The 13,367-nt window shown below is 44.5% G+C and overlaps 1 protein-coding gene across 1 annotated transcript in view; it reads right to left on the minus strand.

The window, feature by feature from the left end:
- Window positions 1-360: 360 nt before the first annotated feature.
- Window positions 361-13,367, minus strand: part of LOC147460839 (endoglucanase 24-like) — a 64,037-nt gene continuing 51,030 nt past the window's right edge. The window contains exons 5-6 of the mRNA XM_086508529.1: window positions 1,148-1,311; window positions 361-995 (exon numbers count right to left, since the gene is read on the minus strand). Coding sequence (XP_086364655.1) covers window positions 657-995; window positions 1,148-1,311 — 503 coding nt within the window. The 3' untranslated portion in view covers window positions 361-656. The remainder of the gene's footprint in view (window positions 996-1,147; window positions 1,312-13,367) is intronic.

Consider the following 13,367-nt stretch of genomic DNA (forward strand, 5'->3'; position numbering starts at 1 on the left):
GACATACTTGACGTATATAGAGCTGATCATAATTTCTAGAGCTGGTGTAGATTTGCGCGCTTTCACTAACAGATGGATCACTTAGAGTATGTTTGACAATTGCCCATAGCAATTTTCCCACTAGATAACATTTTGCTTGGTTTGGCATAGGAATTTCTTCTCACAAATGATAAGACGAGGAAAACTTTTGAGAGAAGGCGATTGAATGTGTAATAAGAAGAAAAGATGGGTCTTTCAAGTCCACTTGCCCCATGATGTCACATTACAATTCCACATTGGTGCATAAAACATAAACCCTGGTAGGCAAGTCTTGAAGCAAGGTGCCACCACTATGCAGCTGGTTAGCTCCAGACCATGAAGTAGATGCCACACAAATAGCCATTTCAGACACCATACATAGATACCATGGCGCAGTAGTAAACAAATAAATGATCCAACCATATCCATGTCGGTCTGTTTGAGGCAGGACGTGCCTGTAGCCACATCACTACAAAGAATAGAAACAAAATTTGACATAATCGCCAAAGCCATCGGGGTTGCTTCATCATAGATATGATGGAAAGCATAAAGTTCAAATGCCTCATCAAGATATATCAACATCTCATATCGTTGGACCAACTCATCTCACAATAGCAAACTGGTTACCCCCATGACCTTCATGCCCATGAGGAGAGAGTTACTTGCGTACTCGATGTCAAGCCAGCCATCAATCCAACCAAAGCTGCTGTGTTGTATGTGGTTGGTTCATTCTGCATAGTGTTGTTGCGGCTGTCAACAAAGCTGTCATTTTGAAAAGGCCCACCCACTAATGCACCTTCTGCAATGTGTGGATTTGCATCAGATGCTGAAAGCCACACAAATCCATCTTTGCACCCATATTTTTTTGAATCTGAAGGTATTGATGCAGCTCGATGATGGATTTTTTGTGGAAAGTTCGAGCCATAGCCAACAAGGTAGCTGATCCCAGCAGGGTTCTTTCCCAATAAATAATTTGCCTGGTTTAGCATATAAAACTTGTAAGACCAGATAGTAAGAGGCAGTTGAAAGAGAAAATAAGCCTCTTTGTCATTGATACTCTCCCGTGCCCTGCTGATGATACAGAGCTTCTTACAAGCACCTACAAATTTATCTCACAGGTGTTACGCACCTGAGATATAGAAAAGCTACGAAGATCCTCTGGCGAATATGACTCTCCTGAACAGTCCAGTGTGGATTTGCTTGTATAAAGGTAGTCACTGTATATAAGAGCTAAGAGGGCAGAATTTACGGCGTGTTGGATTGGATTCCATTGTATGACCCATATAAGTCCACCTGCATGAACATTCACAATGATAAAAATCACAACTTAAGGGAAAATAAACAAAAAATTGGGACATTTTTAGGTGTCAAGCAACTCCCACTGAGAGAGAGAGAGAGAGAGAGAGAGAGAGAGAGAGAGAGAGAGATTGAATTATCGTCCACAGAGGTCATATATGACCCATGGGACCAAAAAGCACAACATTACAACAATTTCTTCTCAGTCTGGATGATACATATCAATTAGGGACCGAGGGTCCATCAAGAGGGTAGAGTAGGGGAAAAGGGAGAACAAAACCTAAAAGGGTCAGTTGAGGGGAGAGCCGGTTTGGGATTTCGAAACTCCTGAATGATCGCTTTGCCACCTCGGTAGACTGCCCATTTGCCTTGCTTATGTGCTTCATGCATCTTCTTGAGCTTGCTCGCTTTACTCTTGAGTTGATTCATGGTCAATTCTTCAACAATCCAAAGCTTTTTCCCTTGATAAGTCGAGATTGACATAGCAGCTTCATACACTCATCTTTGTCCTTGAAAGTGAGTATGCAATGCTCGGATGGCACATGTCTACATGTATCGTTGATCCAAGCAACAACTTCGGGCTTGATGTAGACAGGTTGAAGAATGTCATTGAGCTTGGTGATTGCTTCCTCAAGGGTGTCCTCCGTGGTTTTAACACGGTGAATGTAGCCCCTCAATCATGACCTTGAGGCCAAGAGATTCTTGTAGCCGGCATTCTTGTAGGGCCGCCTGTATCTTGGTGTCAATCTTCTTATGTGTTGCTTCATGTGATTCTTCCTGCGCTGCCATGACAGTTTCAATGAGTGAGGCTTCGACTGCATGTGCTTTTTCAAGAAGAGCTTGGCTCTCTACTTCCTTCGCATCTTCAAGCTTCCGTAAACGTTCTTTGAGTCTCTCATTCTCCTCGAGGAGTTCTTGAGTATGAGCCTCGAGGACTGTGATTCATGCTTCCTGGCGGGCGACGGGGTCCTTCCTTGGTGCCGCTGCCACCGCAAAAAAGCTCTTGTGCGCAATAGGGGTACCAAAGGACGACATCGAGCTACAAAAGGGGATTTCTGTTGAAGCTGCGTGAGATGGAGGGCTTACTTGGGTTTAATTTTTTGAAGTAGCATTAATCCAAGCTGTGTAGGCGAGAAAGCAGAGAAGGGAGCTTTTCGACGAGCTGAGAGAGATGGGAAGAGAGAGAGTCTCTTGAACCAGAGACCTTGGTGTGCTGATGAGCAAGCAGCAGGAGGTCGCAGCAGGACGTCGCAGCAGAGTCGTAGTAGCAGGTCGAAGGTTGCAGTAGGAGGTCGCAGCAGAGTCAAGCTGGGCATGGGGGCATGGCTTGTGTGTTAACGCCCCCCACAGGGCCGCCCTCACCCAGGGGGGACACACAGAAACGAGGCTAGCACAGAAACGCTGCTACAGAGAGAGATATAGAGAGAGAGAGATATAGAGAGAGAGAGAGAGAGAGAGAGAGAGAGATGATTCGACCATCGTTGAAAGTTTAGCTAATCGCAATGGGACCACAGTAAGATTCCATCATGCGTCATCCGAGATGAAATAAAACATGGCTACTGGCTAGTTGTGGCACGTGCTCAGAGTTTAAACCCGTGAAGTCAGGTTGAGGGATCAGCCACAAGCGCAAGAGTGAACGAGAGCCTCTTTCTTCTTATGAGTCCCATTTCTGTTTTTTGTTCTTTTTTGCATTCCACGTTCTTTCGCGTTTTGTTTTTTGTACGTTGTTTTTTTCATTGCTCTTACACGCACGCGTGTGTATGTGTGTGCATGCATGTATGGTGTGTGTGGGCATGGCATATCAGCCAGTATGGGCCTCCGCTTTCCCTCGGCAGTTTTCCCCAAACGGTTCTGGGCTTTTGGCATCCTCCCAACTTCCCTTCAACGATTTGCGGTCTTCTTCACATGGGTCAGATTTTGGTCTCTATGGTCTTTGTGGCACCAGCGCAATTTTTGCATGTTCCATCAGCATGATGCGGATCCCTTTCCTTCGTATTTCGCTTAGGCAATCCTTACACTTTTCCCTCGATGTTGGGGACATATCCACGAATATCCTACAGCTCTCCTATGTTTTCTCTTAGAGCCTTCACATTACGAAACATTTCTATGTTCTTCCCTTTGTATCTGATCTTTCTGATGGGTTTTCCTCACTTTGAGGTCTCCCTCTTGTAAATTAATCAAAAATATATACAAAAAAGCCTGTGTATGGGCTAGCTTTCATGCACCTCCCAAGATAAATTCGTCCGACCATCGGTGGATTTTGTGTTTTGCCTCCTTTTCAGGCCCTTAGGCATTTGCTTGCTTTGAGGTGCAGAAGCCAACCATATGACATTATTGACATCCATTGCCACACCCCTATTGCCGTGCCAGATGTTGACCTCAGCCACCCCTTCTTGCTGGTTTTCTTTTTGTTTTCCTTGAATTTGTGTTTGTTGTGTTTTTCTTGTTTTTTGGTTTGTTGTCCTCCTTGAAGGTGGTGGCTCTTTCACAATCAATCGAGTGGCAAATTCTCTGAGGCTGTGTCAGCACGAAGATCTTTAAATGTGACGGTGAAGGCACCTCAATGGTTATGGAAGACCCTTCGAGATTCAAGATTGATGTACTTGGTTCCAATGGTTGCAAGAAAGGCACTGCTCACAACACACTACGGTTACAATGTTGTAGCAAAGCTGATAAAGAGCAGTTACAAGCTCACTATGCCTTGATGTCTTCTCGTAAGCATGACACAATAGCCTCTTCTTCTAGCACCTTCGTTGGTGCTCTCCCGAACGAAGAGCTGAGAGGTGTTTGTTAAAGTGTGTCACCTCTCCAGCCGGTCCTTGCAGAGCTGCTAGTGCCCCACTATCTCCCAGGGTTGATCATCCGGAGTGAGGATTGTCTTGTGGCTGTGCCCGGCCTATGTGAGGTAGTCTGCTCATTATTGGCATGTTCCCGCCATTGATTTGCTCGCCCTGTACAGCTGGCAGTGTCATATTGGTTACATCTCGGTGGCCCCAGATCGGGGGTATTTTTCCTACTACCCAATATCACTGGATTCCACCCACATGCCTGTTTTTAGGCTTTTTCCTTGTTTTCCCTCTTTTAGAATTGTGGGGTTATCTATTTGTTGGGATGAGAATAGGGAATTTCTGGGAGTCCCTATATAGGGACCCCACCCCCTTGTACATCTCAACAGTGTTCATTGTGGCATCCAGTGCAACAAAGCCGGCCAAATATTCCTCTTTCCAAACTGAACAACACAGCTAACCACTTTATATCCCTTGTTGCTGAAATCCACATACAATGGCCCTCCAACGCTGAAAAAATAGCACTCTTCCTGTCCCCCTCTGTAGAGCACCTAACCAAACCATCCTCCTCTATAAAAACTGAGAAAGACAGGGGCATAATTATTTCCTGCTGAAACACGCTGTACCCATCCTCCTTTTGATGGCTGAAAGAATACCTCGAACTGCCTACTTGCATGCTTCAAGAGGTCACCACCATGTCAGACAGTAGTAAAAGACAAAGAGACAATTAGCATCAAGGCCAGGGGAGAAAGAGTGATCCCCAGACGTCTGCCACAGACTTGTGAGGAGTTCCTGAGACGGCCTTTGATCTCGTGGCCTTGTGAGGAGTTCCAAGATGGGATCTGAAACTTCTATGTCACTGCTGACACTAAGGGTAGACAGCTGGGTCAGAGTCGAGAGATCACATAACTGATTGGGCTATTTGGGATGCAGGTTCTTCTTTGTCAAAGTGGTAGCTCTCTTGAATGCATATTTGTAGGAGAGGGACAAGTACGTCCACGATCTTGGAGCACGTGTGCATCTCAAGGCACCCATTCAAATCTCTCTTCTCGATGATGGATTATTTTAAAGGATGATATTCATGACAGTACCCCCCTCCTAGCACTCATGTCCCTAATTTTACTATTGATCAGGACCTCCGACTCTCTTACCTCATCTGGAAAGAGAGGGCTCAGGTGAAAGCCCTAGCATGGGATTTTGGAGAAGGAAAAACTAAGATGAACCAAGAAGTGGGGAGGCTGCCGCAACCAAAATTGAGGGTGATACTATAAGTCAATTCAAATGATAACTTCAACGGCTATGCACATTGCACCTACTTGGAAGAAAATCCAAAAACCAATCATTTTCAAAATCTTTATAGGGTAATTTGGCACTTCAGAAGTTTGAACACTACTTCAGCTTTCAAGGCTGCCATGACAATCCAGGATTGGTAAACAATAAGGATCCATCCAGGAGAACCTAGACCTTAGATTAGTTTCAATTGAAAAGGGCATTTGTCGCAATATGGGATGTCTTGATCTAAGAGAGAAACTATGACGAAACAATACGTACTACGGGTAACATGACGTGTCTTTACTTGTCCCAAGAGAACTTCGTAAACACTCATGCACACTTTGGCCTTTTGAAGGCCATGCTGATGAAGATAAAACACATGGCATCCCTCTTGTGGGACTCTTTTGAACCATCAATGAGGCAGCCCAAAATGAAGATGTGATCTGTGGTGGAGAAGGCTCGTATAAAACCTGCCTAGCCTGGGGCTCTTAACCCCTCCCTCTTTCCATGGGAACTGGGGAATTTTTCACTTGGAGGCCAAACACCTTGAGCACACAAAATTTCACCCACAAAGTGGTCTTTTCAATATGAAGCACGACAAGGTCAAAGTGGCCCCTTTTGCGATGAACCGACACACAGCCTAAGAGACGCCTTTCTTGAACAAGGGCTTATGTGCCAACCCTCCAGATGAGGTCCAAGAGGGACCATGCAGAATGAGGTGCGTCGACTCAATGTTTGTGTCAAGTCTTGAAAGTAGCCAAACTACTCAAGATACAGATTATGAAGTAGATCATATATTATAGTGCTTAACAAGCAGTTGAGAGCTCACACAAGCAAGCAATGCGATGAACAAGTCAGCAAGGCGAATGGCAATAGATCTCAAGTAAGTGAAGCCTCTTCAACTCAACACTTCAACAACTTTTATACACAAAAGGCTCCCAAGAGCCACGCAAAATAGATTACAAGAGATCACAAGTGTCTACTAACCGCTTCAGCCATTCATCTAGAAATCCTTGGGATCATAGCCAACAAGGAGCTGTAACGAATCTAGGCCTTGTGGGATATTCGAGGTGATAATATAAGTTAGTTCAAACAATTACTTCAACATGCACCTACTTTGAAGGAAATCCAAAAATCAAACATTTACGGGATCTTTATAGGGTGGATTGTTGCTTCAAAAGTTTGAACACTACTACAAGGTCACCATGACGATCTGCGATTCATAAATGATAAGGATCTATTAAGGAGAACTGAGACCTTAAATTAGTTTCAAATGAAAAGGGGCATTTGTCGCAATATGGGATGTCTTGATCTACGAGAGCAACTATGAAGTATCCATACATATTACGGGTAACACAACTTGTCTTTACTTTTCTCAAGAGAACTTCGCAAACACTCGTGCACACTTTAGCCCTTTTGAAGGCCACCCTCACGAAGATTAGAGAAATGGCGAACACCTTTATGGTTTTGCGACGACCCAAAGCTACTTCAAGCAGAAGACTTGGATCTAACCAAGAAAATTGTCAACCTTAAGACAAAGTCATTGGAAACTCCAACCAGTGTCAACGAAGTCTACAAGGCTATGCCCTAAAGAAGGCTAGCTACTTTTATAAAATGCAAGTGCTGCATTAGGGAGATATTCTACTTTGGATTCAACTAGCATTCTCCACGTGGACAATGCAATAGGTGTATTCAAACAATTTAGATTACCCAGAGTTACCAGGGAACGGCCCCTAGCCCCCGTTCCGGGGGGCAGTTCCCTTCCTGAACGTTCCGAAACATCCCGGAACGTTAGATGTTCCGAGTGGCCAGTGCAAACCGGAACAGTCGTTCCGGAACACCCCCGGAACGTTCCGGAATGCCCCTGGAATGGCCAACAGCTACAAACAAATTTGGCAAAAATTGAAAAATTGAAGTAAATGTTTGGGCTTCTTTTTGAAGTGTGCAAGGCCTCAAGGACTCATAAAATGCACCCCCCTCTCCCTTTCTCTCCACACGCTAATCCTCAAGGCTCAAGCTCTCTCCCTCTCACACTCTCAAGATCTCTCCCTCTCAAGACTCGCTCTCTCAAGGCTCAAGGCTTCAAGCTCTCTTCCTCTCCCTCCCACTCTCTCAAATCTCTCCCTCTCCCTCTCACTCTCTTGAGTCTCGCCCCCCCCCCCTCTCTCTCTCTCTCTCTCTCTCTCTCTCTCTCTCTCTCGTCATTTTTGTCATCTTGCTACTCTGACTTTGTATCAGATCCACCACATTGTAACTTTTTGGTCTCATAGGTCACTTTGGCCTTTTGAAGACGTTAATATAACATTTCATTTCTCTCTCTCTCTCTCTCTCTCTCTCTCTCTCTCTCTCTCTCTCTCTCTCTCTCTCACATATCATCTAGTCATAGCAAGGTTGAATGGTCTTCAAAACAAGTTTTTTCAGAGTATTAGAGTCAAAGCACTCTAATACTCCTTGTATTTAAACACAAGGAGCTAAAAAATGCACTATTTGGATGTTTTTTATACCTCCCGTTCTGCGCCGTTCCCGTTCCGGACCCCTAGTCGTTCCCCCGTTCCGCGGGGATCCCGTCGCCGTTCCCGTTCCGCGTTCCAGGTAACTATGAGATTACCCTTATACAAGAAAGGTGTCGTTGCAAGGCTACCTATGACTCAGAGATCAAAACAATGGTGTCAACATAAAGCATGATATAAATTGGAGTATTTGCAAGGTCTACACCCTCCACCAGCTCGAAAGATGTAGTGAGAGATCTCATCAATAAAGAGGCCAAAGAGAGTCGGGGAAAGTGGGCATACTTGTTTCACACCAATATTGTTAGCAATGGAGTATGATAAACCTTCAAGGCAACATACTCTCCCTATCATCTACTCGTATATGGCAGCTGGCTTGAATGGCCCAAATCATCTTTGAGGGTACGCCCACTCTCTCAAGGCACTGGAAAAGCCTCTCCCATGGGATTGTATCAAACGGCTTCGGGAATCCATAGAGCAACCGTGTGGTCTCTTCTTCTGCGCTTTTGCCCATCAAGGAGGCAGGGCAAACGATGATGTGATCTATGGTGGAGAAGGCTTGTCTAAAACCTGCCTAGCTTGGGGCTCTCAACCCCTCCCTCTCTACATGTGAATTGAGCTTTGCCTAAAGTATTGCTCTATAAAACTTGGCCATGGTATAGCCGATCATGATGGTCATGTAGTTCCTTGGGTCCAAGGTGTCACCAACTTTGTGAATAGGCACAATAGTGTGCCTAGTCCACTCATCTAGAAAGCCCTCCACCATTGCCTCGTTGAAGCTCTGTGCGATCGACGGGGCTATGGTGTCGACTGCATATATGAGGAGCTCACTCTGTAGTCCAATATGATGAGTATATTTGCCCTGTTATAGTCAACGGATAACTTTCCCCACCATATCTGCAACCAAAAATGTGGAGCTAGTAGGTTGTGGCTCAGATGGCTCTAGGATCCGAGGTTGTCCTGGTACCTCATATAATCTCTCTAAGTAGTCATGCCATGTCTACATGGGTATGGTCGAGCAAGACTCTCTAAGAGTACGCCATGTTGTCTCATTATCTAGGCTCGTAAATAGATGATAGAGGTCAAGCTTTTGTGCCTCTTCGTCGAAAGCTCGCCGTTTGCGGCATGTGAGGCACTTTATTTGTCGCATGGCCTCTTGCTCTATGATCTCTCCGAGGGCTCTCTATCATAGTTACCCGGAACGAGAAATCGGAATGGGGAACGGCAACATACATGAAATGCCATTCCTTGTTTCGGATACACACGTTTGAAACACAGAACGGGGATCTAGAACGGGAAATTGGGATGGGAACGGGGAATAGGGACCGAAAATGGCCATTCCCTGTAACTATGCTCTCTATGCTCGTATGTTGCGGTATAGCTCTCTACATTCATCATCATACCATTGATTCTAGGGTATAGTCCAAGGAGGAGGGGTACATTCGATGTGAGTTGTGTGTGGCAACTTGCAAGGAGCTAAGAGCTAATGCGTGCAATAGCGATGATAGCTAGGAGATGATTGTAGATAGTAGTGTTGATAGATGAAGCCTACAAAGGCCCACATGCACCGCAATTGAATATATAGAGGCTAGCTCATGAGTAATTATAGTAGGTGTGTGAAATGTGGCAGAGAGTGAGGTATGCTTGATCAACTCCAATGGGTATGGGTGGGATGGCGAAGGAGCTAATGAGATGTGTAGCCTCTCAGGGCCCCATGATGTAGTCAATTGTACCTCCCCCCCATCTAACACTCCATCTGGCATGCATGTCAAGCTCCTTGATGTAGGACACCGTGCCATCATGTTCTAAATAATAGGACTCTGCTCTAAAGCTTGAGCGATGTCCTCCTCTAGAGCATGTATCTTTGAGTCCTCAAAGGCATATGTCTCATATTGGTGGTTGCATGTCCTCGTGTTGAAATTTCCCATGAGAAAGGCTTCCAAACATGTGGAGTACTACATGTATCTCCTCCATCAAGCTGTGTATGATGAGTCCCCATCTCTCCCTTCTTCTGCTCAATCATACAAAATTTGTAGCCTGTGGGAGCAAAATAGTATAGAGCAATGTAAATAATCTGGTCCGAGAGAGAGAGAGAGAGAGAGAGAGAGAGAGAGAGAGAGAGAGAGAGAGAGAGAGAGAGAGAGAGAGAGAGAGAGAGAGAGAGAGAGAGAGAGAGAGAGAGAGAGAGAGAGAGAGAGAGAGAGAGAGCTTTATTGACATTTTCTGGAGGCCGAAATTGGCATCTCATATGGATTGAGGTACATGCATGTATTCTCTGGCTATCTTGCAAAAGAACTAAGGTACAAAACGAAGATACTACTGCCAATAAAATACTTGAAACTAGGGAAGATTGCATGGATACATGGTGATGGAGCTTTAAAGTAAAGCTCTGGAGCTATATGCTCAAGGAGTACAAACATGATATGCATGATTATCAATCTAGTTTCATCCGGTACCAAAATCCACAGCTATCATACATGGGTGAATTACGGGGTAAAGAGTCCACGAAGAATGGAAGCAAGATACAAGAAAGATTGCTCCACCCTCTATTGTTTGGCCCATTGATGCCACGCTCAAATCTCTCTAATATCCCAATATTGTGGCATGCCGATCAACACAATCTTTGTCTCTTGTAGTGAGCATAAAATACACAACATAATACCACAGAGTAAAGGAGCCGGTCAACACAATCTCTGTCTCTTGTAGTGAGCATAAAATACACAACATACTACCACAGAGTAAAGGAGCCACCTAAGGAAACTGAGTCATGGCCACGAAGCGGCCTCCTTCGTGAAGCCGAGGCGAACGAAACAAGGCTCTGAAACCATGCCAAATTAAGCAGCAAAAGACGTTGTGATGATACGGACTAGCCTCTAATACGATGCACACCTCGACTTCAATCTCGCTCAACTCCTGTAGGATCCTCTACCACAAGAAAACAACTACAAGTTCCACATACGCATACACGGTGTTAGAGTTTGTCACCTCTCCAATCAGTACTAGAAGAGCTGCTAGTGTCCTAGTAGCTCCCAAGGGCTGATCCTAGGGAGTGAGGGTTGTTTGCAGTTGTGCCTACCGCGTGGCCTATATGAGGTAGTTTTTTCATCTTCGCTATGTCCCACCATTGTTTTGCCTGCCCTACCCTGCTCTGGCAGTGACATATTGTGTGCCTTTTGGTGGCCCCAAGCTTAGGGCATTTTGTCCCAAAGCCCTATTCCACTAGTTCGCACCTACAAGCAAGTTTTTAATATTTTTCCCAGTTTTCCCCATATTTTTTAGTCGTGGGATTTTTGCAAAGGTAGGGCAATCTAGCTTCCTCCCTATATAGGGAGATAGGGTGCCCACCCCTTGGTTACTGCAATTGTATAGTCAATTGATCATCAAATATAGCTTCCTAACGTTTTGCGTCTCCTCTCTCTAGTGTTTCTCTCTAGCCTTTTTGTCGGATTGCCCTCCCTCTCTTCTGCCTTTGCGTTTTTGCACATCCCTCTCTGATTGTGCCCTCTCCTTTCCAAGGCGACACTCCAATTGCGCGTACTCTATAGGTATAGGAGATCACCGTGACGGGGTTGCTCTCAAAGGTTCCACATTCGGAGGTGGTTGCTGTCCCCCATCAGATACAAGAGGTTGTGCACATGTTGCCGTTGTTTTACATTGCCACTTCTCATATGGTATCAGAGCTCCAATGTTGAGATCCGCCCTTGGAGCGTTCTTGCGGTGTGAAAACTCCTTTCTGAGGTTTTTAGTGAGGAAGTAGCCTGCTATTTTCAGATTCAGATCTAGATGGTTTTGTCACATCCGATGCAAGTTTTTCATGATCTTGTACGAGCTTTGCAAGTATGAAGAGGTTGTCTATTAGCTGCAGTAAATTTTAGATTAGGAGCAGTGATTTTGATTGAGTATAGACTTGGATTTGAATTGGAGGTAAAGAAGTGGTCCAGAGGATGGACAGTATCCTGAGTATCTATTTGCGCCTCAGATTTTGTGATGATTTGGAGTTGTACAGATTGATTTGGAGTTGTTTCTTCCTAGTACCCAAGCCTATCCTCTTCACATGACCATACTCTTTCTATCAACACGAAGGATAGTGACTCAAATGGTGATGGTGTTGGACCATCATCAAGTGATGTGCATGAGAAGGAGATCGGTGACAAGTGCTACATGTGATGCTGTTGGACCATCTTGTTAAATGGGATGTGTATCAGAAGGAGATTGGTGACAAAGTGGTGAAGATACCTACCCTGCCACCTTTTCCGGTTGACCATTAGTTACATGGTACCAACTATATTACTCAGAAGAGGAGGATGGCAGTATTCAACTCATATGATCACGTGTTCTTTGTGACCAAGAAGGTGGAGAAGCCATCTACAGCGAAGGAGCATGCACTTTGGGAGCATGTCAATGCTCGAGTACTATCTTTTATCATCTTGAATTGTACCCCAAGGATTTTAAATAATGTGAGTACCAAACGTACTGTACGTGGCGTATATGTACGTATTGTACGTTGTTCCGTACAGGAAAAAAATTTATGTACGTAAAAATACGTACTCTTGTAAAAAAACCGCCAAGTACTAAATTTTCTAGGACATTTCCAATAAACAACAAGAGAGAAGCCAACAACTTATAGAGACATTAAAAGACACGTTTTACAAGACAACCACATACTGTGTAACTATTGCAAGAGACTTGGATTTTTATTTTCAATCAACACAGTACGGGCTCACCCAAAAAAAAAAAAAAAACGCCATACGGTACGGAACTGATCCGTACATACGTTTTGATCCAACCTTGACAAGTGCCAAGCAGATTTGGGATCATTTGGAATATATCCATGAGCATACTACCCTTATGAAGGGTGTTGCTTTGCAATTGCAGTTGATCAACCCAGATATAGCCAAAGCTACTTCCATCAAGTCTCATATCAACAAGATGCAATCATTGCAATAGAGATTCTTTGAATGGGGAAGAACATTGCATCCAAGGACATGGCCATTTATTTTATGTCCCACTTTTACTGACGTCTTACTCCGGTTTCTGTTCTTCATTGATTACAAGTGGATGACTGAATACTATTACGAGGAGTTAGAGCTGATGCTTTTGGCCCAGAAGGAGCAATTCAAATCCCAAGTTAGAACGAGATCTTTTGATTCAATCAAGGCTGGACAGAGTTAACCCACATTCTTCGCAAAACAATGTAGAGCGAGAAGCCTTGAAAGCCCATATACATTGTAACAATTGTGGAGAGAAAGTCCGTTACTAAAGGAATTGTCCTATGCAGAGAGCGGAGTCGGTAAGACTGACTCAAGCACCTGTTTGTATCAAAAAGGTAGTTTTCTCATTTTCGGCATGTTCCTATCATTGTCTGGCCCCCTTGTACTGTTGGCAATGTCATATAGTGTGCCTTTTGGTGGCCCCAAGCTTAGGGCATTTTATCCCAAAGCCATGTTCCACTGGTTTGCACCTATGGGCAGGTTTTCAGTATTTTTCC

Source organism: Adiantum capillus-veneris, chromosome 3 (genome assembly GCF_014529385.1).
Source record: "Adiantum capillus-veneris isolate H3 chromosome 3, ASM1452938v2, whole genome shotgun sequence".
Classification (NCBI taxonomy): domain Eukaryota; kingdom Viridiplantae; phylum Streptophyta; class Polypodiopsida; order Polypodiales; family Pteridaceae; genus Adiantum; species Adiantum capillus-veneris.